At 42.3% G+C, this 27,437-nt stretch overlaps 1 protein-coding gene across 1 annotated transcript in view; it reads left to right on the top strand.

Annotated features, from left to right (window-relative positions):
• Positions 1–27,437, top strand: part of Hk (Hyperkinetic) — a 377,042-nt gene that overhangs the window by 278,274 nt on the left and 71,331 nt on the right. Inside the window, exon 2 of the mRNA XM_067149172.2 lies at positions 22,295–22,521. Within this exon, the coding sequence (XP_067005273.1) occupies positions 22,295–22,521 (227 nt within the window). The remainder of the gene's footprint in view (positions 1–22,294; positions 22,522–27,437) is intronic.

Genomic DNA, 27,437 nt, shown 5'->3' with positions numbered 1-27,437 from the left:
ACAAGGCCCTGAGATATATACAGATTTTTGAGAATTAGGGCATGTTTGTAATAACATGGTAGGTTTTACACTATAAAAGAGGATGTGTTCATCATTTAAGGGTTGGAATAATCTTACATCATTTTTCACAACTGCAAACTCACATCCTGTGGTTTCAGTTAAATTACATGTGGTTATTCTAGTATTATAATAAACACATACATAAGATTGAGTACCTTTTTTACATGAGACACTGGACCATTTTAATGTTGGTCCTTGCAAGTAATATCTTTCTGAAGGGATAAGAATAATTTTATCCATAGTTGGTAACGGAGATACTTCATACAATTGGTATTGGTTTGCATCTGTGATAGGTACTGACAACACTACAATTAATTCTGAGTTCAACATAAGAACTTGGGTTTTAGTAAATTTAAGGTTTTCATACAAGTGATAAGAGTCCGTATGAATTATAGATTTTGTTGGGTAGACAGATTGTAAATGCTTCATAATGTTCGTGAGATCCTTTTGGGAAAACATCTTGACGTTTGTCATATCACTGAAGGAAAGGCTGATGGTATCTTCCAGAGTGCGCACTATCTTGTTGAATTTATCCACACAGAGTAAAATATATTGGTAATGTTCTAGTATACTTATTTCAAAATTATCTTTCTGTAACATACTTTGAATTACCCTCATATTTAGATTGACCTGGTTCATTTCATTGTAAAATTTCTTAGTGACAGTATTGCTAAAAGAAACAAGTTTATTAATGTGCTGAATTTCGTCCGTACGGCTCTTTCTTAAAGCATTTATTTGATTCTGTAGGTGATCCAAATCGTCCTGGTCCAGATTACCAGAAATGAATTTAATTACACTTCCTAATCCATTGATTAAACCTCTCTTGTACCTGGGTGTACTGGGCAATAATTTATTTAACTCCTTCCTAGTGTTCTTTAAACTTTCTGTTAGTTCATACATTAAGTATGGGAAGGTGTTGTTGGCATGTGATAAAAGGTGAGAAGTGGTTTCGTGAATATTGTTGTATGAGTCGAGTAGACTGGTTAAATTAAAGCTGAACATAAATTTGTGATAATTACTAATTATGACTGCGGGTCCCAGTGGATCGGCATAGAATCCCTGAGTCTTTACTCGTTCGGTGTTGATGAAGCAGTGTCCTGGGAAGAACCTGAAAGGGAAAGGATTTCTCTCTTAGGTTTGATATCCCTGAAATTTCTGACGTGGGTCTTACCATTTTTCATCTTGCAATAAACCCTGTTTTTCTCAATCTTAGTAATGGTGCCCTCGTTATAGAGGTTTTTGGATTTCTTATTTCGGGTTAAGGGGTCTAGTACATACACAGTTTCCCCGATTTTGTACGAGTGAGAAAAGGTAGAGGTGTTAGGTTGAATGTTACTACTTCTTAAAACTTGTAACTGCTGGCTTTGTCTTTGGATATATTCATTGACTTGAGGAGAAGGGGAAGAAATATGATCTAGAGCTTTATAGTATGGACCATAGATTATATTGAATGGAGGTTGCTTGGTAGCAGAATGTATTGAGGAATTATAGTTCGTGATGGTAGTAGTTAAAAGTTGCGTGAGAGGGGTAAACTTGTCGTGATCTCTTGAAATACGCAATTTCTCTAACAGGGTGGAATTCAGTCTCTCTGCTGGGGAATTCGATGAAGAATTTAGTGGAGTTGTAGCATGATACTCGATATTAGTAGCTTTGCAGTACTCCTTAATTAAGTTATTCTCGAACTCTCCGCCTTGGTCATGGGTGATTTGTTTGGGAAATCCATGGTGTGAGAAATACACCTGGAGTTGGTTAAGTACGGCAAGTGCTGTGCCATTGGGCAGTACATAGGCTTGTCCGTACTTCGAAAATACATCCAAAAGTGTCAAGACACGATTTTGTTCGAAGTGGAACGTGTCCACGTGAATCTGAGCAAAGGGGTGATCAGCAGTGATCGGACCTTGGTTCGATACTTGGTTGGGGTGTCGTTCGTACTTATTCCGTTGGCAGAGGTTGCACTGGTTTATTAGGTTTCGAACGTGTTCCCTTAGATGTGGCCAATAATATTTTGTTTGTAGGTGTTCGACAGTCTCCGTAATTCCATTGTGGTTTGTAGAGTGATACTGTAGGATTAATTGTTTCTGTTTGTCATGAGCTTCGACATCCTCCAGAAACTTGGATGTTTTTATGATTATTAATTCTGAAGTAAAGAGCTTTTGACAAGTCCTAATAAATGGGATCTCTAATGTTAAATCATCAAAGTAGACAGCATATCTGTTAGACGTGATGATTGTCCGGAGTAAAAGATTATTTAAATCTTGATAGAGGTTTTCGTGTGTAACCAACATGATGTGTCGTGTATGTCTCTTGAATAGCTTTTGTTCAAGGACTTTCGGAGTATTACCATATTTAACAATGATTTGGTTTCGGTTCTGATTTAGACTCCTTCCAGATAATTTCAAAGTAAAAATGGGATCCTCTTGGTTTGAATGCACCGTTTCGTTATCAATCTCATCCTGGTATTTGTCATCTCCAGGGATGGCTACATTTGACATTGTTTCGTCATTCAAGTTGATCTCTACTCGCGAGAGCGCGTCTGCTACGCAGTTTGACTTTCCTTTGATGTATTTAATGTCAAAGTCGAATTCTCCTAATTTTACTTTCCATCGGTAAAGTCTAGAACTAGGGTCCTTCAACGTGAATAGCCATTGCAGTGGGCGGTGGTCACACTCTACTTGAAAGTGTCGGCCCCATAAGTAGGGTTTGAAATGCCTGCAGCTTTCTACTATTGCAAGTAACTCTCTTTCGATAGTAGAATACTTCCTCTCGGCAGGGTTTAGTGTCCTAGAATAGTATGCAATGGGATGCCCCTTCTGTGATAGGACGCTTCCCAAAGCGAAGTCTGAACTGTCTGTAGTGAGGACAAAAGTTTCCTCAAAGTCAGGGTAGGCTAGCACAGGAGAGTTAATTAGAAGGGTCTTGAGAGTCTCGAATGCACACTGGTATTCGGCGTTCTCAGTATCAATTTTTGATCCCTTTTTCAGACAGCGAGTGATAGGCTGAGCGACTTTAGCGAAATCCTTAATGAATTTCCTATAGAATCCTGCCAAACCAAGAAATTGCTTGATTTCCTTGGTGGTTTTCGGTATGGGGTATCCCTTTATTGATGCTATTTTGTCAGGATTCGGCTTCACTCCGTCTTGTGATACAACGTGACCAAGAAAAGCGACCTCCTTGTGGAGAAACTCTGTTTTATCAAGTTGTATCTTGAGGTTTACCTCCCTGAGTTTCTGGAGCACTAGTTCCAAATGTTGGATGTGTTCTTCCAATGATTTGCTGTACACAATTATATCATCGATATAAACAAAGCAAAACTTGTACAAGAATGGCCTTAAGACATTGTCCATTACACGCTGAAACGTGGCCGGAGCGTTTCGGAGTCCGAATGGCATTCTTTGGAACATTAAGTGCCTATTATCAATGGTGAAGGCTGTCTTTTCTATGGACCTGGGGTCCATCTCTATTTGGTGAAAACCTTGGGCTAGATCTAGTGTGCTGAAATATTGGCAGTTCCCTAAATTGTCGAGGATTTCTTCAATTCTAGGAAGAGGGTATTTATCCTCAATGGTCTTTCTGTTTAATTGCCTAAAGTCAATTACCAATCTCCATTTCTTCTGTCCTGAAGGGTCAGGTTTCTTTGGTACTATCCAAATCGGATTACAGTACGGAGATTCACTGTGGGTTATTATCCCCTGATCCAGTAATTTCTCTACCTCCTCGTTGAGTATTTTCTTTAATTGCGGGGGGTAGCGGTAGTTCTTTTGATACACCGGATCTTCGTCTGTCGTGCGAATGTAATGTTTCATCGCACTGGAGAAGGAAAGGTCACAGCCCGGATAGTAGAAGACATCAGAATATTGTGAACAAAGTTTCTGAATAGCCTTACTTTCTAAGTCATTCGTGTGCTGTGTGCGAAGGTGATCTGTTATGTCTCTGTCTGAAATGGAGTTTATTTCCAAAGGTTGGATATCTATATTTTCCAGGGGTTCGACAAGTATGGGTTCGTCGAACTGTTGTTTCAACTGGGTTTTCGTAGGATATAACACTTGGTAATCTTCTGCATGTAATATCGCATCAGGGAAATACATTCCCTTGTATTCGAACATAGGAACATATACATCGCCTTGCTGGATGTTAACCGGAATTGCGGTAAACTGAGAGTCTGAAGCGAGTTGAAAGCTTTTCTGCTTGTTAGGTGAGTGGTAGTAGAAAGGTATGTCTTTACCTGCTAAGGTGACTTTCTTTAAACCATAGTCAATTTTCGCACCTAGCTTAGCAAAATCGGCAGTACCGATCAAAGCGTCAAAATAGTTGTGCCATTGCATTACTCTAAAATTTACAGGAATGTTTATGTCATGGTCTTGGAAAATAGGGTACTGAACATTGTCATCACCTATAGTCTCAGAGTGAACAGACTGAATACAAAACTGTTCTTTGAATATGAAATCCGGAAAGAGCGAATATGCTACAGAGGGATTCATAATGGAGTTGCAAGCTCCGCTGTCAATGAGAATCTTAAGACCGCATAGTGTGATGAAAGGCAACTGAGGAGCATTGTAAATGTTATTCAGGTCTTCGGCCGTGGAGACTGGGCCAAACGAAAATCCTGAGTGTAGTCCTCGTTTTCGCTCTCAAAGTACTCATTTGGAAAGTAGGATGAGTCGACCTGAGTGTCGTATGTGTTTTCCATCTGAAGATATTCTTCGCTAGAAGAGTTTTCAGGCAGTGGGTCTTCGATTTTTTCCGCGTGGGAGTTCAAATTTCCTCGAATAGTGGAAACACCTGACATGGGTTTTGGAAATTGTTGATGTGATTGTTGGGGAGAGAAACGTCTACCAATATGGCTGGGCGTAGGGTAGGGACGATTCGTTGGAATATTTGGTCTCGAAGGTTGTGGGTTTCGTTGAGCTGAAGGCTGAGAAATTTGTTGAGGTGTGTTAGTAGTCCAATGAGGTCGGCTTTGTTGGTTCGGTACATGATGTGCAGGTTGGTTTGAATGATTATATGTGTTCTGAGGTCTCCCTTGTGAGAAGGGTCTTGAAAACGTGAATGGATTATGACTTGAGTTGTGTGAGGGCGGCTTACTACTCATGAATCTATTTTGAGTTGTCGACCGTGTTCCTCTTAATTGATCCATATAGTTTTCGTGTGATCTGTCATTGTCATATGATCTACAGGTTCTAAGAGCTTGGCTGAGGTCTGTGATTTGAGCGTAACGTAGGTATGAGCGATATGGCTCTAATATACCGGCTTTAAATGTGTGTAAGCTTATTTATTCTAACTCTCTTAGTTTCAATTCTAATATCTGGTCTCTATAGTTGATTTTACAGAGGCTTTTGTACCGAAGGGTTAGCGAATCTAAGCGTTCATGGTAATCAGTATAGGATTCATTAGCTTTCTGAAAACAATTCGAGATTTCCTGTATTAAGAGGCGTTCGTCTCTAACATCTCCATATTTTCTTACTAACTTCTCTTTAAATCTCTCGTAACTAGTGTTGGCATCTAAATCCAAAATGCTACATGCGTCTCCTTTCAATTTAGATTTTACCACATTGAATAGGAAGTTATTAATGAGGTCTGCATGTGGGACTGTAGCAGCTCTCTTAACATTATTTAAGAAAGAGTCGCACCTTGCAAGAAAATAATCTAAGCTACAGGAAGAACTTCCGTTAAATTCAGGTAATAGTTGGATATGAGCATATTCAAATTTTGAAAGAAGTTCTTGCTCAGACATATTGAATTATTAATAATATGTGAACGAGATCAAATAAATGTGTAAGTTAATAAATTATTAGTTTATTTCAATGATGGTGAAAAGCAAAGAATCTATTGGATCTTGCTAGTTCGCATTCAATTGAAAAAGAATTGTATTATGATAATAATTATATTATTATTATTATTATTATTATTATTATTATTATTATTATTATTATTATTATTATTAAGTTTGAATTGAACCAGATTATCTAACTTGGGTTCACCGAAAGTATTCTTTTAAAGAAAATGAGGAAAGCGAAAAACCTAATTAATAGATCTCACTAATGCACTCTTTTACTTTGTGTGGCTGATGTTTCACTTACAGACTGGAAAAGATGAGCAGCGATTTCAGCATCCTCCTGTCCTGGTGGTGATCAGCTTGGCGTCTTGTCCTTGGTGAGTCGGGTACAGCAGCAGTAGAACGGATAGGCAGCAGGCGTGTCGGCAGGTAGTCGGAAAGGCTTCTCGTGGAAGTTGTCACTCACACCTCCAACAGCTTTGTAGTCTATCTGGCTAGGATGGACGGTTTGCCTATCCCGGACGGGCCCCCAGTTAAGTTTGTAGCTTTTTACGGCTAACGGTCCCTCGAATTCGAACCGTGTCTGCATGTTCCTTAACTCAGAAAGGATTGAAGACTTTTTTGTAGAATAACTTTTTATTACAAGTAGAAAGGTCTGGTTGCTAATTACAAAGTTGCTTACATGGTCTGCTTATAGCATAAGACCAGCAGCGTGTCACGTTTGTGACCGTCGTGTACTGCACAGAACAGTGGTGAAGAGAATGAACCTCGAGTAGGGATTCCTCCCTCCATTTATACTATCTTAATGTACAAAGATTAATACAGTCATAACAGCAAGAGGCTGTTATGACCAACAGCCCTCATGACGCATGGGGTACAATGGTCAGTGCGAGTCATGATGTTGGTTCTCCAGTGAGTAACCACCTCATGACTGGCCTTTACAAAGTTTGTCCTGACTCACAGGGAGAGTCATCTTATTTGTGAAATATGTCTTATGATTAATATATACATATCTGAGTAATATCTTACAGTTTGGAACCTTTCAGACAATACATTAAAATGAATATTCCTGTGAATTAGCAGGAATATTAGATACAGGTGATATTTCGGGCAAGGAATATAACTCGGTTACTCTTCACGACTCTGAAATGGGCTACCGACTAAAATAAAAGCCTTGCCTCCAACACAGCTTACAATACATGTACATGAGATGTGTTAAATATCTGCATGTACACGAACGGGAGTGAAAAATGAGTGTAAGTGTTGTCGAGTGAATGAATTACTGAACGAGTGTAAATATGTGAATAATGTACTCTTAATTATTGTAAATATTAGCTTACGGGGTCTGTGAAGAAGCTATGTACATGGAGTTTGCCCTTTTTCACAAGACCATCAACAAAGTCTCTGATTGTAGTAAATAATAATAATAATAATAATAATAATAATAACGCCGTGTCTCGGGCCAGGGAGGTGTTCGGAGAAGGTGAGGTGCAATCCCCTAAATTAGGAACTGTCCGGCATTTTCCTTAGTGCAGGAGAATGGAAAATCACGGAAAACCATTCTCAGGACAGCCGACAGTTGGAACCAGCCTCTCTCCGACTCCCGAATACAGAGGCGTAGAGTCGCGGCCACCTCTCCTCTACTCGGTTCGTCGGTCGCAGTGCAGAACTGTTGGATCACAGCTGGTGAAAGCCAACTCTGCAACAGCCGACCGTGCACGTCAATCAATCACTAGATAATAAAGTTCCGACGTTCAAAAATAATATTACTGGTTTTACGTGCCGCAAACCATTTTTACGAATTTTGGAGACACCGCGGTGCCAGAATTTTGACCGGTAGGCAGTAGCGGCTGGTGGTATCTGAAGCTGTGTGTTGCACCAAAATATTCAGTGTCATATTTTTGCAGCTTACAGAAGTTTTAAAAAACCGTATTATCGTTAAGTAATAAACTACATTCCTACTAAAACTGAAATATATCTGGCAATTACAACCCAGGAAATAAGAGGCTAATCATACATTGTAACTACACTTACTCTTAATAATAATGATATTGGCTTTACGTCCCAATAACGACTTTTTACGGTTTTCGGAGACGTCGAGGTGCTGGAATTTAGTCCCGCAGGAGTTCTTTTACGTGCCAGTAAATCTACTGACACGAAGCTGACGTGTTTGAGCACCTTCAGATACCACCGGACTGAACCAGGATCGAACCTGCCACGTTGGGGTCAGAAGGCCAGCGCCTCAACCGTGTGAGCCACTCAGCCTGGCACAGTTACTTGTGCCTAACTAGAATTAAAAATTTGCCATCCTGTTTTTCATTGAAGCAAGATGTTGGTAATATTGTGGGCGGTCTGATATGAGGTGGTAAATAAATCACCCAGCAAGTGGGCCGCGCGGTTAGGGTCGCGTAGCTGTGAGGGGAATAGTGGGTTCGAACACCACTGTCGGAAGCCCTGAAGATGGTTTTCCGCTGTTTCCCATTTTCACACCACGCAAATGCTGTGGCTGTGCCTTAATTAAAGCCATGGTCGCTTCCTTCCAACTCCTAGCCCTTTCCTATCCCATCGTCTCCGTAAACCTATCTGCGTCGGTGCAACGTAAAGCAAAAATTGTAAATTAAAAAAAAGTGGAAATGAAATTACCTTTGCGAGATGATAGTAGGAATGAAGTAATCTCTGCAAAGTGGCGCAATCTAACGGGGACATTTAAAACTGTTTCTCGGTAGGGGACTTGCTAGTCTCGTGCTACTCCCCGAGTCCGATACTGGCGGGCATGCTACCTGATGCTATACAGGCTCGTCCTTGGTGAGGTACATTGCGCCGCGCTGTCCGCTAGGGAGTTGCCGTAGGAAAGCAAACCCCCTGAGTTTGATTCGAAGCCAGCGGCGCTTATTGGTCCGTTAGGAAGCATTAGTGCAGCGAACGACCAAAGATGGTTGATTTTAACGTGATTTCGAATATATTTTAGCTTTATTAAACTAAAACATCAGAAGAAAAGACGACAAATGAAGTGCAAAATTATTGGGAGTTGTGCGACACTGCAACAATACCACGCACCGCCCCTGCCGGTAGGATAAATCTTTTTATGTGTCTGTTAATCTACCGACACGGGGCAGACATATCTGAGCACCTTTATATACCGCCGGACTGAGGCGGGATCGAGCCAGCCAACTTGGGCTCAGTGCTTCTATCGTCTGAGCCGGTCAGCCCAGCCGTGTATAGGATACTGCGCGTTGTTTAAAAGATTCACACTCCTAATCAGTGTACGACGAAATCTTCTTACAGAGCGCGTCCCATGCAGACAACTCTAGTCAAAGAAATTGCAATACAGTAGCTCCTTTTTTTACTAGTGATTTAATGTCGCGGGGGTGGGGGGAGTGTGAGGCGTGATATCCGAGTGCCATAGTCACTAGTCATAGTGGCTTTTCACCAAGGTGGTCGCAGTTCGAATCCCGGACAATGCGTATCACGTTCCTGCGTTCCGATTCCCCGTAAAACTGAAGGTTTCGAGGCCATGGTCACGATATCAACAGCCCCATAAAACTAGACGCCTTCTTGCTTGGTTTAATGTCGTACTAACACAGTGATGTTCGAATCTAATGCAAGCTCACAGCTGCATAACTCGCATCGCTCAGCTGACTCGGCCGGCAATAAATGAAATTTTTGATCAGTATTACTCCTCTCTCCAATGAAGAAAGTAAGCCTATACTCGTTTCCCTGGAGTAAATACAACAGAAGACCTCAGATCACGGCTTATGATATTGGAATACTGAGAGTACCTCGACAACAGAGCGTTGACACAAGCTGTCTCATATTGGTGATCGAGTCGGGGATCAATATGCCAATACTGAGCCCAGCAACCTACATCATTTGTCTCCAGGTATAAAGCTCTCCAAGCCAGAAAGACATAACAGAAAGATACTACTGACAGACTGCTCGCCGCTGGCAATATGAACTCCGTTCAGAGATTTATTATAGCTCCATAAAGTGGGTATAGATAACCGATGTAGAATGTCAGGAAGGTTCTTAAGATTGTAAAATACAAAAAACGGCATGCATTCCCTTCAGAAAGAAGTTGGCAAAGATACTCTGACCTTAAAAGCTGAGGGCGCTAGTATATGCCGCATGACAGTATTGTTACAACGCAAGTAACCAAATATAGGGTCAAGGGCCCATCTCCGAGGTGTACGCGTAGCGTGTCCGCCTCCTACACAGCCCCGGGTTCGATCCTCAGCCAGTCGAAGGATTTAAATACTCGTGAGGGCTAGAACGGGGTTCATTCAGCCTCGCGAGACCAACGGAGAAACTACTGATACAAGAGCTAGTTGAACCGGTCGCGAAAGGAAATCAATTCAGCTGAGGATGTCATTACGCTGACCACGTGCCACTCCAGAACCTGCAGGGCATCTCGCTTTGTAGCAGCCATCTTGACAGACCGCAGCTGTTAATTGGCTGTTGCTCCACGGGTTTCGTTTGTGATGTTTTGTAGGGTTGTGTGAAGGCCCAGACTGCTAACCGCATGATCCTCCTAGCGAGGTTTGTCACATCGGAGTGTCACGTGTTCAGCATCACGGTAACATCCTCGGACGTTTTGCTTGGCTTCTATGACCGGGTCTGCCGCCTGTCATATCTTATAGCTCCTCAGTTTGTCTCACAAAGCTGTGAAAACCCTATTCCACCCCTAGGTTCGTAATTAAAAACATACCGGGCGAGTTGGCCGTGCGCGTAGAGGCGCGCGGCTGTGAGCTTGCATCCGGGAAATAGTAGGTTCGAATCCCACTATCGGCAGCCCTGAAGATGGTTTTCCGTGGTTTCCCATTTTCACACCAGGCAAATGCTGGGGCTGTACCTTAATTAAGGCCACGGCCGCTTCCTTCCAACTCCTAGGCCTTTCCCATCTCATCGTCGCCATAAGACCTATCTGTGTCGGTGCGACGTAAAGCCCCTAGCAAAAAAAATTAAAATCATTGAGCTGGCCGGTAATAGAACCCAGGACGTACGGATAAGAGGCATGCACGCTATCCTTACCCAACGAGGTTGGCAGCTTGTCACATACCTCCTTGATAGGAACAGATGAATAAGTTTTCGCTGTTGTTTAATGTAAGATGCTAGAGACATCGAAGTCAAGAAGCCCCTGTACGTCTTGTGAACTGCCTGATACAGTCCAATTAAGAGAGAGAGAGAGAGAGAGAGAGAGTGTGTGTGTGGCTGTGTGTGGGTGTAACTGGGGTAAGAAGTATGGTTGGGCACTATGTCCCTGTTTCGGCACACTGTGCCGGTGCACAGTTATGTTCCGCTGTTCCAGAACACCGAGTGTCGATTGTTCCGAAACATTCTCAAGCGAGACGGAGACACTGACTCGCTGTCCCGCCAGAAGTGCCACTATGCACTGCCCTTCGCCTACTAGCTGAACTGTGCAGTGGGCGCACGGGACGCGGGACTGTAACTTCGCAGTGTAGAGAGAACTTCAAGAGGCAACATTACATGCTCCGCGCCAGCGAGAATGTGCCTGTACGGAACGTGCTGTGTGGTGTGTGCCTGTGTGTAATTATGGCCATGTCCAGCATAAAGCTGCACGGAACGTGAACGAACAGTCGGAACACTGAAATTCGCGCCCAATAATCATGTTTAAAGGCTGCTTTTAGGTTAAGATTTTTACGGTCAATATGAAATACACATAACACGGTTACAATGGCAGTGTAGGTGTTTAAAAGTAACTAATTCAAGAATATTTTCACCAGTTGAATGTATTGGCCTGTATTGTGAGTAATTAGGGCCAGGATAAAACTTTACGGCACGTGATAAAGCAGTCGGAACTCTGAATGAAATACTCACCCAAAAAATCATGTCTAAATTTTCTTTTTAGGATAAGAATGTTTTCATTCATTCTGAAATACACCTGTCACGATTACACTGGCAGTACAGGTGTTTACAAATGTCACAATGTTATTTTCACCAATTAAAAGTATACTCGCACAGTTGAAGAAACATTCGTCAGTGCTCTATTCACGTACACAATATACAAGCGGAACACGAAAATAAAAACTATGGGATGTTTAAGTTTGAAATGTCTTCTTATTGTGCCGGTTGAAGGTCCCTTTGCAGACAAAATAGAACATAAATTGCATTCCACTCTGTCCGGTTTTCTTCTAGTAAAAAGTCCTGAACAGGACTCCGATGCGACATTATACAAAGTTTACCGTCTTTCGTACTGTTATGCTCTTTGCACTTCGAATTCCTTCCCTCTCAACTTCCATTTACCGTCTTTAATGAAAATGAAAACCTACAACCTGTTTTCCAGTCATTGACCGGGTCAGGGATGTAATGAATGAATCAGATATAGGCTATTAGTACGATGGAGTCGCCACTCCCAAAGTGATTTATTAATGACTGATAGATGCTATGAAATGAGAATGGAGAGTGTTGCTGGAATGAAACATGACAGGTTACCGTCTTTAATATCTCGAAAATTTCCCTCAACACTTTCTCGGGGATTGACGTTAAAAATTAATTTGGACTTTAAGGAAACTTTTAAGTCCAAGAAAAATATAGGCCATCGCTTTGGAATTAAAAATATAACTAGATGAAAACATTGTTGTACTTTCGTGCTGTTATGCTCTCTGCACTTCGAATTCCTTCCCTCTCAACTTCCATTTACTTTCTTTAATATCTCGAAAAATTTTCTCAACACTTTCTCGGGGATTGACGTTAAAAATGAATTTGGACTTTAAGGAAACTTTCAAGCTCAAGAAAAATATAGGTCATAGCTTTGGAATTAAATATATGGATGAAAAAATGTTTACACTCCAGCACAGGGCGGCACACAGAAGGTATCGACAGTCAGACACAGCCAAGGCCAACTAATCTATCTAGTGCGACCTTGACACAGCACGTTCGGTACAGGCACATTCCAGCTGACGCGGAGCATGTCATGTTGCCTCTCGAAGTTCTCTCTACGACGCAGTTACAGTCCTGTGTCCCGTGTCCCGGCACTCTGTACCGAAACCCTCCACCTCAAGCTCCTAATGTTGCGGAACAACTGAATGTTCCGGTCTGCCCAACCCTAGTTAGAAGTAGCAGGAACGATTATTCTTAGCAGCATTAACCAAGAGTTCAAACGAAGAAACCATAGTAAACTATTTCAAGGTTACACAAAAAAGATTCGTCGAAACCTGTCGCCCAGGAGCTCACAATGTTTGAGACACAGTATGATGACCTTGGGATTCTATCTGGTATTTTTTCTATTACTTGCACCAGACTCCTTTCATTCATTTTTCGTACTCGACTAGATTAAATCTCGTCCTCTTCCGACACTATTAACATTAGGTTTGTGAACCCATTTGAGAGCTTCCTTTCCACGTATTTTATTACCCCTTTCTTATTATTCGTGACGTCCTTCTTTTAATCTTCTCGGGATTGATAGCCGTATAATTTTGTTCCGGGGCCGATGACCTTAGATGCTAGGCCCCTTTAAACAACAAGCATCATCATCATATTTTGTTCCTCAAAACAAAATACCTTCCACCACTATCTACCTAGTCCTAGGTACCCGTCACCCTGAGTGGGCTGAGTGATTCACACGTCAGAGAACCTCACTGGTTGACGTATTCCATATAGGCCTATACGTATATTTCACCCATGTAAAATGCCTTATTGAGACGATGATTGATATTTTACGACCTATAATGTAGTTATTTCACGTTCGATTTCACGATTTAGATTACTGTATTTCATTTTCGAGTAAAACGTCCTGATGGAAGCCCGATTTGACTAGGAAATATCAGATCCATTCAAAGAAAGTTATGTATGTATACAGTATGTGGCTCTGTTATTCGTACAGGCTTCAATTTCTAATTAAGTCTCGTATATTCACATTAACGATTGAAAAACTGAAATAAAACGCACATTACGGGTTAAAACATGATTTGTCAATGATAATTCGTTAGTCAAAACCATACTTATCTACAAACAGGCAGGAAGATTTTATATGAATATCCGGCATCGACAAACGGATGTACCAGTTGTATTCGTACACATGGACAGGATGATGCGCACCGTTTATGCACAGAAAAGTCTCAGTGACGGCATACGACTAGTCAAGCGTGTTAGTCTCCTTCCTAGTGTATCTGTGGTGGACATGGGTAGGAGTGCAGAGTTAAGTACGGAGCTTAAGAACACTATACTTAAACTGGCACTTAAAGGATTTTCATAACGAAAGATGGGACAACTGATCAATAGAACACATTCTACGGTGCAATATGTGCTTAATAAATTTAAATAGGCACTATTAAGAACACTCCACGGAAACCCAGGAAAAAGTGTTTAACTGAAAGGAAAGGAAAGGAAAGGAAAGGAAAGGAAAGGAAAGGAAAGGAAAGGACATTTTTTGTTCGGCTGCTAAAGTCAGTCTCCAAATGAAGTGCACCAGTACTGATGCAACTCACGGAGGAACGACAGGGAAAGAAGATCAGAAACTCACCATCCGTCGGATCCTGTATCGGCATGAGTACTATGGAAGAATCCCACGGAAAAAGGCCATACGTAAGTTGAAGAAAACGATCGGCTTAGACTGACATTCGCTAAGGAACATATAAATAAGGAGAACGAATTCTGGAATGACGTGATCTGGTGTGATGAGACGAAAATAAACCTTTTCGGGTCAGATGGCATCCACAAAATATGGAGAAAAATTGGTACGGACAATGATTTGGCAAATACACTCCCAACTTTAAAATACGGTGGTGGGTCTGTAATGTTTTGGGGCTGTATGTTAGCCAGAGGTGTGAGTAACATATATTTCATTGGCGGTATAATTAACAAGGAAGGCTATAATGCAATCCTTGGGCAAACGTGAAGCAGAGTGCCGAAAAAAAATGGGGATGCCACCTATTTATATGTTCCAGCATGATAATGACCCAAAACACACTGCTGACATTAATAAGACATGGTTGACCTGGAACATTCCTAAGCAGCTAAGAACACCTGCCAAGTCTCCGGATTTAAATCCCATCGAAGATGTTAAAGAGGAATGTCCGTAGGCAACATGTGCGTACGAAGGAGGAACTCAAAAGTGTGATTCTTCAGGAATGGCAGAAAATCAGCTCTGACATGTGCAAGAAATTAGTGTATTCTATGCTGTGACGATATCAGGAAGTTACAAATTCTAGGGGACATTCCACTAGATACTAACAATTTCCAGGAACCCTTTACTTTTTGTTTATTTCAAGTGTTCATTTTGCTTGTACGAATAGGAAAGATACCATATTATGGACGCGCTTTTCTTTATTAGAAGCTGTATGTTTTGTTAACATGGTTGCAAACAGATACAGTAGATATATGATTTCTGAAGGCTTTGTTGAATATATGTTGTTTTCGGGCAGTGCGTTGAGGTACTAAAGCAAACAGCCCGTACGAATAGAATAGGTACATACTGTATATTCGTCACGCTAGCGATATGGTGTACACGATGCCAACTGACGTTAATATCAGCCTTGCGACCCCCAAAACTGTGGATTCAACACTAATGACGGTCATATTAGACTATTTACTTTTCACCAGATCTAAGCCCCAGTCCCAATGGAGGCTGAACATGGGCTTAAACGGTATCTAGAGCGTCAGAATTCATCTCAGTGACACATAAACAATGGATTCGACTTTAATATCGCCCCTAGATGGGTAAGAATTTCTCACCTCCATAGCATTTTTTTTTTTCTTTTTTCTAGTCAGTAAGTCATATGTGCACCAAGTTTGGTTTGAGCTATGATGGAACACATATCTATAATCTTGATCATTTCGGGTGTTTTCTATTTCATCACTTCTCACTCCCCATGCCGATGGGATTGTACTTGGACTTAGACGACAGCCGGAATGTCATTGTTCATCCCATCGACGCCCCAAAAATGGGTTCGAAAATAATATTGGTCATTTTCGATTATCTTACATTTCATCCCCTTCCAGTCCCCACACCTAGGGGTGCTAGGGATGTCTCACATTCACAGTAATTGTTTGCTAGATAGTAAGTCAAATGTCTGCCAAGTTAGGTTGAGAGCTGGAAAAGACACACACACATCCATAATCTCCGCCATTCTGAACATTCTTTTTCTTCTCAACCCCCATGCCTATGGGGACTGAACTTTTACTTAAACGGTAAGTAGAGTGTCGCTATTCATCTTAGCAACTCAGATAACTATGGATTCAACACTAATATTTCGATTATTTTAATATTGAACTCCCACCCCTAGGGACGCTAGAGGTGTCTAACCCCCACAGTACTTGTTTCCAGATAGTCATATGAACCAAGTTTGGTACCGGAACATACCCACATATATCCAGAATCTCGGTCATTCGTGTTCACGCTTTCTCAACCTCCATTCGCTCTGCGGCTGAAGAATGACTTATCCGCCATCCAAAGTCTAACAGTTAAACTCAGCGACGTCAAAAACTACGGATTTGACATTAATATCAGTCTCTTTCGATAATTATTTTTAATGTCACCCATCCCCTGGGGGAGCTTAGTGTGATTTACCCCCGCCCCCCACAGTATTTTTTCAGATAGTAAGTCATAAGTGTACCAGTTTAGCTGAGAGCTATTTTGAAACATACACACATACTGTAAATGAAATGAAATGGCGTATGGCTTTTAGTGCCGGGAGTGTCCGAGGACAAGTTCGGCTCGCCATGTGCAGGTCTTTCGATTTAACTCCCGTAGGCGACCTGCGCATCGTGATGGGGGGGTGAAATGATGATGAAGACGACACATACACCCAGCCCCCGTGCCAGAGAAATTATCCAATGATGGTTAAAATTCGCGACCCTGCCGGAACCCCTGTGACCAAAGCCCAGTACCATAACCATTTAGCCACGGAGCCGGACCACACATACTGTACATCCAGCCTTTGCTGAGCTGAGCTAGTGAGCAGACGTGCGTGGTAACGATCCGGAAGTGCAGGGAAAGCAGTATGCAGTATGGGCGTAACAGTGCAGCAGTATAGGAGTGTGATAGGGCGATGGCCCAGCCGGGTCAAGTGGATCAAGACGGAGTGCAAATTAGGAGTTAATAAAGGAATAGGACTGACAGAACTGTTGATGGCGGCAACTATAGGCTAGCCGCTATCGGAGGCGTCGAGATGAACTCAGGCCCATTGACATGGGAGGACATGGAGAAAATTAAGGAAGTTGTGCGCGATGCATCTCAGGCTGACCAGACCAAAGAAATGTTTGAGGGAGTATCAACAAATCAACTATATGAAGGACAGCATGACCAAAGAACTAACAGAAATAAAGGTGAAGGTAAGAGAAGATAAGGAAGAAAGAGCTATACTACTGTACATCCATTATCTTGGTAATTTTGGACATTTTCTCTTTCACCCCTTCCCAACACCCAAGTGTTCAAGTTAAACGACAACAAGACTGCCAGTATTCATCAGTGGCCTAGGAAACCATGAATTCTACATTAATATTGGTTATTTTCTATTATTTTCATATTTCATCCCCCTTTCCACCACCGCCCGTAAGGGTTGTCTTACCCCACAGTTTTAATTCCGAAATAATAAGTCATATGTGTACCATGTTTGATTGAGGCCTATGCTGGAACATGCACACGTACATCCATAATCTCGGTCATTTTCGACATTCTTTTTCACCCCTTTTAACTCCCATCTCGATTGCGAATGAACTTTGACTTAAACGTCATGCAGTGTCACACTTCATCTCAGATTCCCCAAAAACTATGGATTCGACACTAATATGGGTCATTATGGAATATCTTGGAGCCTCCGTGGCTCAGACGGCAGCGCGTCGGCCTCTCACCGCTGGATACCGTGGTTCAAATCCCGGTCGTTCCATGTGAGATTTGTGCTGGACAAAGCGGAGGCGGGACAGGTTTTTCTCCGGGTACTCCGGTTTTCCCTGTCATATTTCATTCCAGCAACACTCTCCATTCTCATTTCGTAGCATCTCTCAGTCATTAATATACATCACTTTGGGAGTGGCGACCCCATCGTAAAAATAGCCTATATATAATTCATTCATTACATCACTGACCCGGTCAGTGACTGGAAAACAGGTTGTAGGTTTTCATTTTCATGGAATATCTTCACATTTCACCCCATTCCTTTTAGGGGTGCTAGGGTTTTATTGCCCGTACAGTAATTTTTCCAGACAGTAAGTTATATGTGAATCAAGTTTGGTTGAGAGCTATGCTCAAATTTAATCTCGGTCATTTTTTTTTACATTTTCTTTTTAACCCCTTCTCATCCCCTATGCCAACTTCCGTAGCCGTGTTGAAACATCGGATCCCGTGAGATCTCCGAAGTTAAGCAACATAGGGCGTGGTCAGGAGTTGGATGGGTCGCCACGTGCTGTTGGTGGGGGGTAAGGGAATGGAGGAGCGGAAAGGAACTGGCCACCCTACCGCACGTAAACTCCGGCTCAGGAACACCTCTGCGGAGGTTATGACCTGCCTTCGGGCAGAATAACCCTTACCTTACCTCATCCCCTATGCCGATTGGGGCTGAACATTGACTCAAACGGCATCCTGAGTGATACAGTTCATTTCAGCGACCCAAAAAACTATGGATTCGACACTAACATCGGTCGTTTTCGATTATGTTTTACATTTCACCCCCTCTTCTAGGGGTGCTAGGGGTGTAATTCCCCCACAGTATGTTTTTCAAGATAGTAAGTCATATTTGTACCAGTTTTGGTTGAGACCTATTCTGGAACATACCACATACATGTCCATGATCTCGGCCATTTTTGGACAGGTTCTTTTTCACCCCTCCTCACCCCCTATGACTTTGGGGCTGAACTTGGACTTAAACGACATCCAGAGTGTCACTGTACAATTCAGGGCGCGCACCGCCAACTTTGAGCTCCCAAATGCCCCCTTAAAGAGGACCAGCGAAAAATTAGACTTACACTGCCTGTTTCAGCTTAAAAAAAGCCTTCACGTATATGTAAAAATCACATCGAAATTCGCCGTCCGACTTCGTACCGTTCCCTCATAAATCATAAGTGTACCAAGTTTGGTTAAAATCTCTTCACTGGTGTAGGAGGAAATACATACATAACCACGTACATACAATGACATTTATAGATAGATAGATAGATAGATAGATAGATAGATAGATAGATAGATAGATAGATAGATAGATAGATAGATAGATAGATAGATAGATAGATAGATAGATAGATAGATATGAACCAGAAGACAGTTTTACTAGCCTCTTTGTTGGAGATTATGAGGACTTCCTGTTCAATTAAAACTTACGATAGTAAGTTCTGACTTTCCCATTGAAGTGTGTGTTCTTGAAAAATCAACTCCTTTTTCCACACCTAACCCACCTACAAAAATGGTGTCAAATTTTCCTTTGGGAAAACCAAATGACTATAAATATGCCTTTCAATATTTGAAGCTCCAATTGTTAACGATTAATTTACTTGCATCAAAGGAATCGTTAACGGTAGACATTAGTATGGAATTTGAAGGCGGAAAGTGGATCGAAATGGGGGGGGGGGATGCTAGTTGCTTTACGTCGCACCGACACAGACAGGTCTTATGGCGACGATAGGACTGGAAAGGGCTAGGAGTGGGAAGGAAGTAGCCGTGGCCTTAATTAAGGAACAGCCCCAGCATTTGCCTGGTGTGAAAATGGGAAACCACGGAAAACCATCTTCAGGGCTGCCGATAGTGGGATTCGAACCTACTATCTCCCGAATACTGGATACTGGGGGGGGGGGGAATGAATCAGGGCCTATGAAACTAACACGAAAGAAACAATCATTTCTCTAGAGTATGTTGAGTTAAGGCCTCCTTGATAAAAGAGCCTTCTCTATATCTCTCAGTCATGGCTATCCATCAAATTTCACACCACAGCCTGCAAGATCATATCGATCATAAAACGCCCCTCTTTGATAATATGTTTCTCAGCCATGGCCATCCAATAATACTTCACATACCGGGCGAGTTGGCCGTGCGCGTAGAGGCGCGCGGCTGTGAGCTTGCATCCGGGAGATAGTAGGTTCGAATCCCACTATCGGCAGCCCTGAAGATGGTTTTCCGTGGTTTCCCATTTTCACACCAGGCAAATGCTGGGGCTGTACCTTAATTAAGGCCACGGCCGCTTCCTTCCAACTCCTAGGCCTTTCCTATCCCATCGTCGCCATAAGACCTATCTGTGTCGGTGCGACGTAAAGCCCCTAGCAAAAAAAAAAAAAACTTCACATCACAGCCTGCATGGTTGCTAGGTAACATCGCGTCACACATTTTGTATCCCTAATTTCATGACGTAAATTTTCAGCTGACCCCCAGCTGTAAGATATATTTGTGTAAAAAAACAGGCTTCCGTCCATGTTAGCAGAGAAAACAAAATCCTGTATAGGACTCATCCATTATCGCCTGGAAACCCTTCCTTTCCTCCTGCATGTACTGTATCTAATATGCATACAGTATACACGTATGGACGAACTTTTACGTTTCAAAAAATACAACCCTCGTAATATTGGCTTAAATGTAGTCTGCAATATTTGTATCGTACTGTTATAAGTATCTAATAAGTGTGTTTTGTTTATTTTTCTCAGAACAATTGTTGTGCTCCTCCTGCAAATTTTTGTTGTTATTTCGTGATCCTTTTAATAGGGTCGAAACCTTCTAGTTTCAGAACGCTGCTCCTAAAAAACTTGCTGGGCACAATCCACAGGGTATTTACAGAGTTTGTGTACAATTTTGGAGCTTGGTGCGATTGGCTTATATCCATTCCAACCCAATTATAGCACCTACGATTGCGAAAGCTAATATTACTCTCAATTGTAATAAAGAAAGAAAACGAAGGAAATTATTTCTATATTCAAACGTTATTATTATTGTTACCGTGTTTTTGTGGTAGTTATGCGTGAAAGAAGGTGCGGGGTGGTGAACGGGTCTCAAGCTACTAAAGTAAAATTAATTAAAATTTAACCAGGTTATATTTTCTTTTCAAAAACAAAGAAATAACAAGCATGGCAGGTACAAAGTAGCAAGTCAAAGGGTAGTTACAATATTTACAGGATTTGGGCTTCGAGCCCTGAAAACACAATGCTTGGGCAATCAGCGCAGTTTTACCTCCAAACACAAGTTTCAACAGAGGGGCAGAAAACCCCATTCATGCCTAGGAGCCCTAGCTCCAAATTACACTGAAAAGCCTCCACGAGGCATACAACACTCAATTTTCAAAAGAGCCACTCGCTCTCAAATTTAAGCCTCTCCCAGGCCACACCAAACTCCACCTTCAAGTTGTCCTCAACGGACATAAACACAGGGGTAAAATACCCAATCTACTGAGGTCTATTAAATGCAAAGGAGGTTAATTAAATGACCTCTAAAATAACAATTTGAGAGGAGGCGAACTTGCACTCCTAATACACTTTGATTAAGACCTACTTGGCACTAGGCCGTTAATACAAGGGCTAATCCCATACTAAAGAGGTGACTTAAGAAGAGAACAATTTGTTTTACGTTAACGAAGAATAGGTTGAGAAAAATAAGTTCACCTCAAAACAATATGAGTGGGAGCTCGAGAGGGTTAGCACTCTCTATCCCAGTATGTAGCTTTAAAAGAGAATATATAAAAGGAGTAGTTACATTTAGGAAAAGGTTACATGGTGCAACACTTAGAACCCGCCCCGAGAGTTAAACTGCTGAGCAAGCGAAGAAAGAAGTTATTAATCGGCCATTACCTTGTTGTTGACCGCTGCCGAGGAAAGAGGCGCTTCCCGCCTCCTGCTATGTACTTAATACACTGAAAGATGGAACTGAAGTGGCCCGGAGACCCTAAAATTAGCAGTTTATATACTCTCGCGGAAGTTTCTAGGCGTTAGGGGAAAGAGAACACCCTCCCACGAGGATTTTATTGGTTCATCCATAAACCCCCTACACAATACTAAGAAGAAACACATAATTGGTGGAAAATTAATTTAAGAAATTCGGGATAGGCTAGATTTAAAACAAGGCGAAAGAAGGGGTTAATATTGCCAACTTAACCAATGACTGAAAGAAATTTAGCAAAGAACGAACATTTGAAATAAAAATTTCTCCAACAAAATAGTTCTTTGACTCCGCACTAGGGTGCACTATTGTTGATCTTCAGTAGTGTCCTCTAGAAGAGAAAGTTCACACTTCTTACTTCAAGCAAAACAAAAACACATCAAAAATGACACAGTTCAAAAACTCAAAATTTTTCACGTGGTGACATCTTCTGAGAAGGTAGCGAATTAATAGCGTATATAAAGTTCAGACTTCCTCCAGCAGAGGAGTTTCAACTGGCGCAAATTTTAAATTAGCGGCGTGGAGGTGTACCGCCCGGTACAATTATTATTATTATTATTATTATTATTATTATTATTATTATTATTATTATTATTATTATTATTATTATTATTATTATTATTATTATTATTATTATTATTATTATTATTATCTTTCAGCTGTCGAGCGCCCATCGCCAGCCTGGACTGCATGGAGGAGTTCCAGAACGAACAGCTGACCCAGGGCGCGCCCACCAAGGAACAGTTGTTGCAAGGGTTGTCGCAACAGACTCCTCTCACTGCAGCAGGGCAGGGCACCCTCGTGTCACGCCAGTCGTCTGTGTCTCCGGGACTGCGCTACCGCAACTTGGGCAAGAGTGGCTTGCGTGTCTCCAACGTAGGCCTCGGTAAGTATTCTGCACAAACGAAAATCACAATTCTTGAACACTAAGTTATTCCTCAAAGGTTTAGATTAGAGTTAGATGAAACTGAAAACTGTTTCAACTAATATCAGTAGTGTACCCATATATTGAATTAGGACATCTTCATTTATCACGAAGAGATTTATAATAAACCCTTACTAAGATCCTTTATACTTCAGTAATTTTTCTCTATTAACCCTATGGATATTATTTCTTCTTCTCCTTCTTTCGCCTTTCCCACATCCTGGTGGGGTCGCGGGTGCGAAATGTTTCGCACATGTGGACTTCGGCCGGATGCCCTTCCTGACGCCAACCCTGTGTGCATTTCTATCGATATTTCGTATTATATTACATCAAAGGCTTATGAGTATATCTTCATTTTTCAAGTATTTTGTTACAGAAAGCAGTAGCTATCGAGTGAATGAAAACGTACAACCTGTTTTCCAGTCATCGACCGGGTCAGGGATGAATCATATATAAGTTATTAGTACAATGGGGTCCCCAGTCCCAAAGTGATTTATGAATGACTGGTAGATGCTATGAAATGAGAATGGAGAGTGTTGCTGGATGAAAGATGACAGGGAAAACCGGAGTACCCGGTGAAAAACCTGTCCCGCCTCCGCTTTGTCCAGCACAAATCTCACATAGAGTGACCGGGATTTGAACCACGGTATCCAGCGGTGAGAGGCAGACGCTCTGCCGTCTGAACAACGGAGGCTCCTAGCTATCGAGTATCAACTCAAAATTGTTATCATTCGCCCTGAACGAAAAGTTCAACCATTTTGATAGGAAAGGGCTAGGAGTTGGAAGGAAGCGACCGTGGACTTAATTTTTGCTAGTTGTTTTACGTCGCACCGACACAAATAGGTCTTATAGCGACGATTGGACAAGGAAGGGCTAGGAGTGGGAAGGAAGCGGCCGTGGCCTTAATTAAGGTACAGCCCCAGCATTTGCCTGGTGTGAAAATGGGGAAACCATGGAAAACCAATTTCAGGGCTGCCGACAGTGGGATTCGAACCCACTATCTCCCGGATGCAGATTCACAGCTGCGTGGGCCTACCGCACAGCCAACTCGCCCGGTTTTTTGAATTTCTTAAAAAAACGATTAATAATTATTTTGACAATATTTGGGCGTAGGAAATGGAATAAACTAATGGGGAAATCACGCTTGTGTCAATATTTTGCATGGTCACCGCCATTAATATTCAGGCAAAAATCACAAACTCTTATTGAATAGTATATAAAACAACTTCTAGTCCAGTAATTTACGACTGTGAGAAACTCCCGTCTGCCTCTGTGGTGTAGTGGTTAGTGTGATTAGCTGCCACCCCCGGAGGCCCGGGTTCGATTCCCGGCTCTGCCACGGAATTTGAAAAGTGGTACGAGGGCTGGAACGGGGTCCACTTAGCCTCGGGAGGTCAACTGAGTAGAGGTGGGTTCGATTCCCTACTGAACCATCCTGGAAGTGGTTTTCCGTGGTTTCCCACTTCTCCTCCAGGCAAATGCCTGGATGGTACCTAACTTAAGGCCACGGCCGCTTCCTTCCCTCGTCCTTGTCTCTCCCTTCCAATTATCCCATCCCCCACCATGGCCCCTGTTCAGCATAGTAGGTGAGGCCACCTGGGCGAGGTACTAGTCATCCTCCCCAGTTGTATCCCCGACCTAGAGTCTGAAGCTCCAGGACACTACCCTTGAGGCGGTAGAGGTGGGATCCCTCACTGAACCCGAGGGAAAAGCCAACCCTGGAGGGTAAGCAGATTAAGCAGAAGAAGAAGAGAAACTCCCTATTTTTCTAAGATAGATGGTGGTGACTATTGTTTCAAGGGGAAGGCAATCATCTTCTCTTAACACTAATCAGAAGAGGAAATGAAAGTGATCCGACCTTTCGAAAAACGAAGGTATCGGTATAAGAAAGGGAAGGGTCACGAAGGGCATGAAAAACCTAACCTAGCATCGTTGAAGTCGGAAGTGAACAAGACCTGAGCAAGGAAAACTAGACATGTGAGATAAAAGTGAGGAGCCTGCCGCTAGTAATCTAAGTGGAATCAATGCCAGACTCAGCTAGGGTCCCGTGATTTGGTTTGTATTTTTTACGGAGGAGAGAGAAAGAAATAGACATGACTATTGTCAGAGACTGACTACTTGTGCAATGTGAGTGTGGCGGTCAGCTACTACTACTAAAAATGTTTTCATTCCTCCCCTGAAGAGGGAGGCGGGCCTCTTAGACGGTGACGCCATCTCTCAGGCCAGGAGATTTGTTGCGGTGAAGGAGATGCTCGGAGAAGGTGAGAGGGTTGGCGGCCGTGGCCTATACTAGGAACTGTCCCGGCATTCGCCTTAGTGCAGGAGAATGGAAAACCACGGAAACAATTCTCAGGACAGTCGACGGTTGGGGCCAGCCATGAGGTCCACCCCTGTCCCGTCTCACGAATGCAGAGGCGTACAGCCACGGTAGAGCAGTGGCCACCCCTCCTCTGCTCGGTTGACCGGTCAGAGTACAGAGCTGTTGGACCACGGACCAGTCGTGGCCACTTGAGAGTGCTCATACCCCTCGTGAAAATGAAAGTCCACAGCCTGTGGGTCAGGAATGTAATGAAAGAAGCCCCATCTGGCGGCGAAGTTAGGAATCGTGCCGGCTGCCGAAGCCTGTCGCACTCCTCTGGGGCAATGATTAACGAATGATAGATGAAATGAAAAGATATTGGAGTGTGTTGCCCGAATGAAATATGACAGGGAAAGCCGGAGTACCCGGAGGAAAATCTGTCCCACCTCCACTTTCTCCACCACAAATCTCACATGGAGTGATCGGGATTTGTACCACGGAACCCAGAGGTGAGAGGCTGGCGCCCTGCCGCCTGAGCCACGGAGGCTACTCAGACTCCTCATATAACTTTTCTTTCTTTATTTCTCTCTTTCCATTCTACGTCGCACCTACACAGATAGGTCTTACGGCAACGATGGGATGGGAAAAGAGTGGGAGTGGGAAGGAAACGGTCTTAATTAAGGTACAGCCCTGGCATTAGCTGGTGTAAAAATGGAAAACCACGGAAAACCATCTTCAGAACTGCCGACAGTGGGGTTCGAGTTTCCCGAGTGCAAACTGATACCTACGTTGGGATAGTACATATATCACACCCTCGCACTGTATTTAGAAGTGAGATGTTGTTATTGTCAGCATTCGATGTATTATTATTATTGTTTTTATGATTATTATCATCATTATTTCATTTGTATATTTTATTCTTAATATTTTAACCTGGAAGATCTCCATATGTAATGAGTAATTTGTTTTGTACAACGGCTGGGAAAACATTGCTATATTGAACTTGGAAACTTTGCGTGAGTCATTTGGAACTAATCAGAATCCGTTGACGTTGTAGACGGAAATCTCCGATGTGTCGTGTGAAACACCCCAGAGTCTGTTGATGCTGTTATTGTCATGGGATCCGGGAGAGGTTCAGGGCGTGGTCTTGACAAGAGGACCTACTAATGATCGGCTGGCTAGAATTAATCTCGACGCATCTTTTTGGGAGGAAAGGGGACGCGGAGTTTTGTATATGAAAAGACACGATACGGCAAAAGGAGAGACGATACTGTACGTGAATGAAGTAGTGCTGTCACGCACGATACGGGAGTGAAACTGGATATACGGTACCGGAGTGACACAGCTGCACTATACTGGACTGGACTTCAATCGTTCGTGGAACGTAGTCTTTTTATGTTCGTGGAAAGTGGCTGACCTACAAACTGTGGAGTGCTTACGCACTGGGCATTGTATCACTTTGTGGCGGTCTGGTGTTATATGTTGGTGAAAGCTATCTCAGACTTTCCATAATTTATATTCAGAAACGACAAACGTGTGTTGCTCAAATGAATAGTGTTAGAGTCAGTGAACACAGTATTATGAGGTACAGTATCTGTGTGATATAATAAGTGCCAATTATGAAAATCGGCAATTCGTGTTTGATACAGAGACAGTGAAGGGTATTTATCTGCATATATGTACATTGTTTAACGGACTAACAACAAATGGTGGCTTAGTTCTCGCTTTCATTTTCCCACTGTTATCATTGTTGTTGCAAATATGAAGTCTTCCAATGATCTTTTGTGTGTGTATTAAATGTATATTTTGGTGTGTTGATGAGGTGCACATGCACTTTTAGAATCAGTGGACTTATTGATGAACCTAGGTGCAGTTCCTACCTATTTAGTCGTTTTCAGAAGGTTAGGTAAGGCCTGAAGCAGATGTACCAGTACGCAGCTTTTATATACACGCCCTGGGAAAAAAATATATTATAATGCTCTATTAAAATTCGAGGGCTCCATTCTGGTGAACTCTGGCGCTCATACTATGGACATTTCAATTAATTAGTTATTAAATTTATTAATTCATTTTATTTCAATTATTTTATTAAAGTTTTGAGTAATTTTCTTTATGATCATTATGATTATTTTATAAATATTAACAGTAAAGTTACAAATGACACCCAAGCGTGGGGCAATGATTATAGTTAATTGTTATTATTAATTATTATTATTCACAAATAACTACAACGTGACTCAACCGCGCGGGCGCATGCTCGGTCAACTGCAATGTTAAAGGCTTAAAACTGTAGGATTTTGTAACTTTTGAAATCAATGGATATATCGTCCGTCTGTGTGGTGTAGTGGTTTGCGTGATAAGCTGCAACCCCACGAAAATTTGAAAAGTGGTACGAGGGCTGGAACGGGATCCACTCGGCCTCGGGAGGTCAACTGAGTAGAAGAGGGTTCGATTCCCACCTCAACCCTCCTCGAAGTGGTTTTCCGTGGTTTCCCACTTCTCCTCCAAACAAATGCCTGGATGGTACCTAACGCAAGGCCACAGCCGATTCCTTCCCTCTTCCTTGTAGGCCTATATC

The sequence above is a fragment of the Anabrus simplex genome, chromosome 6, assembly GCF_040414725.1.
Source record: "Anabrus simplex isolate iqAnaSimp1 chromosome 6, ASM4041472v1, whole genome shotgun sequence".
Lineage (NCBI taxonomy): Eukaryota > Metazoa > Arthropoda > Insecta > Orthoptera > Tettigoniidae > Anabrus > Anabrus simplex.
Note: the sequence above shows the minus strand (reverse complement) of the source record. Positions and strands in the feature narration are given on the sequence as shown.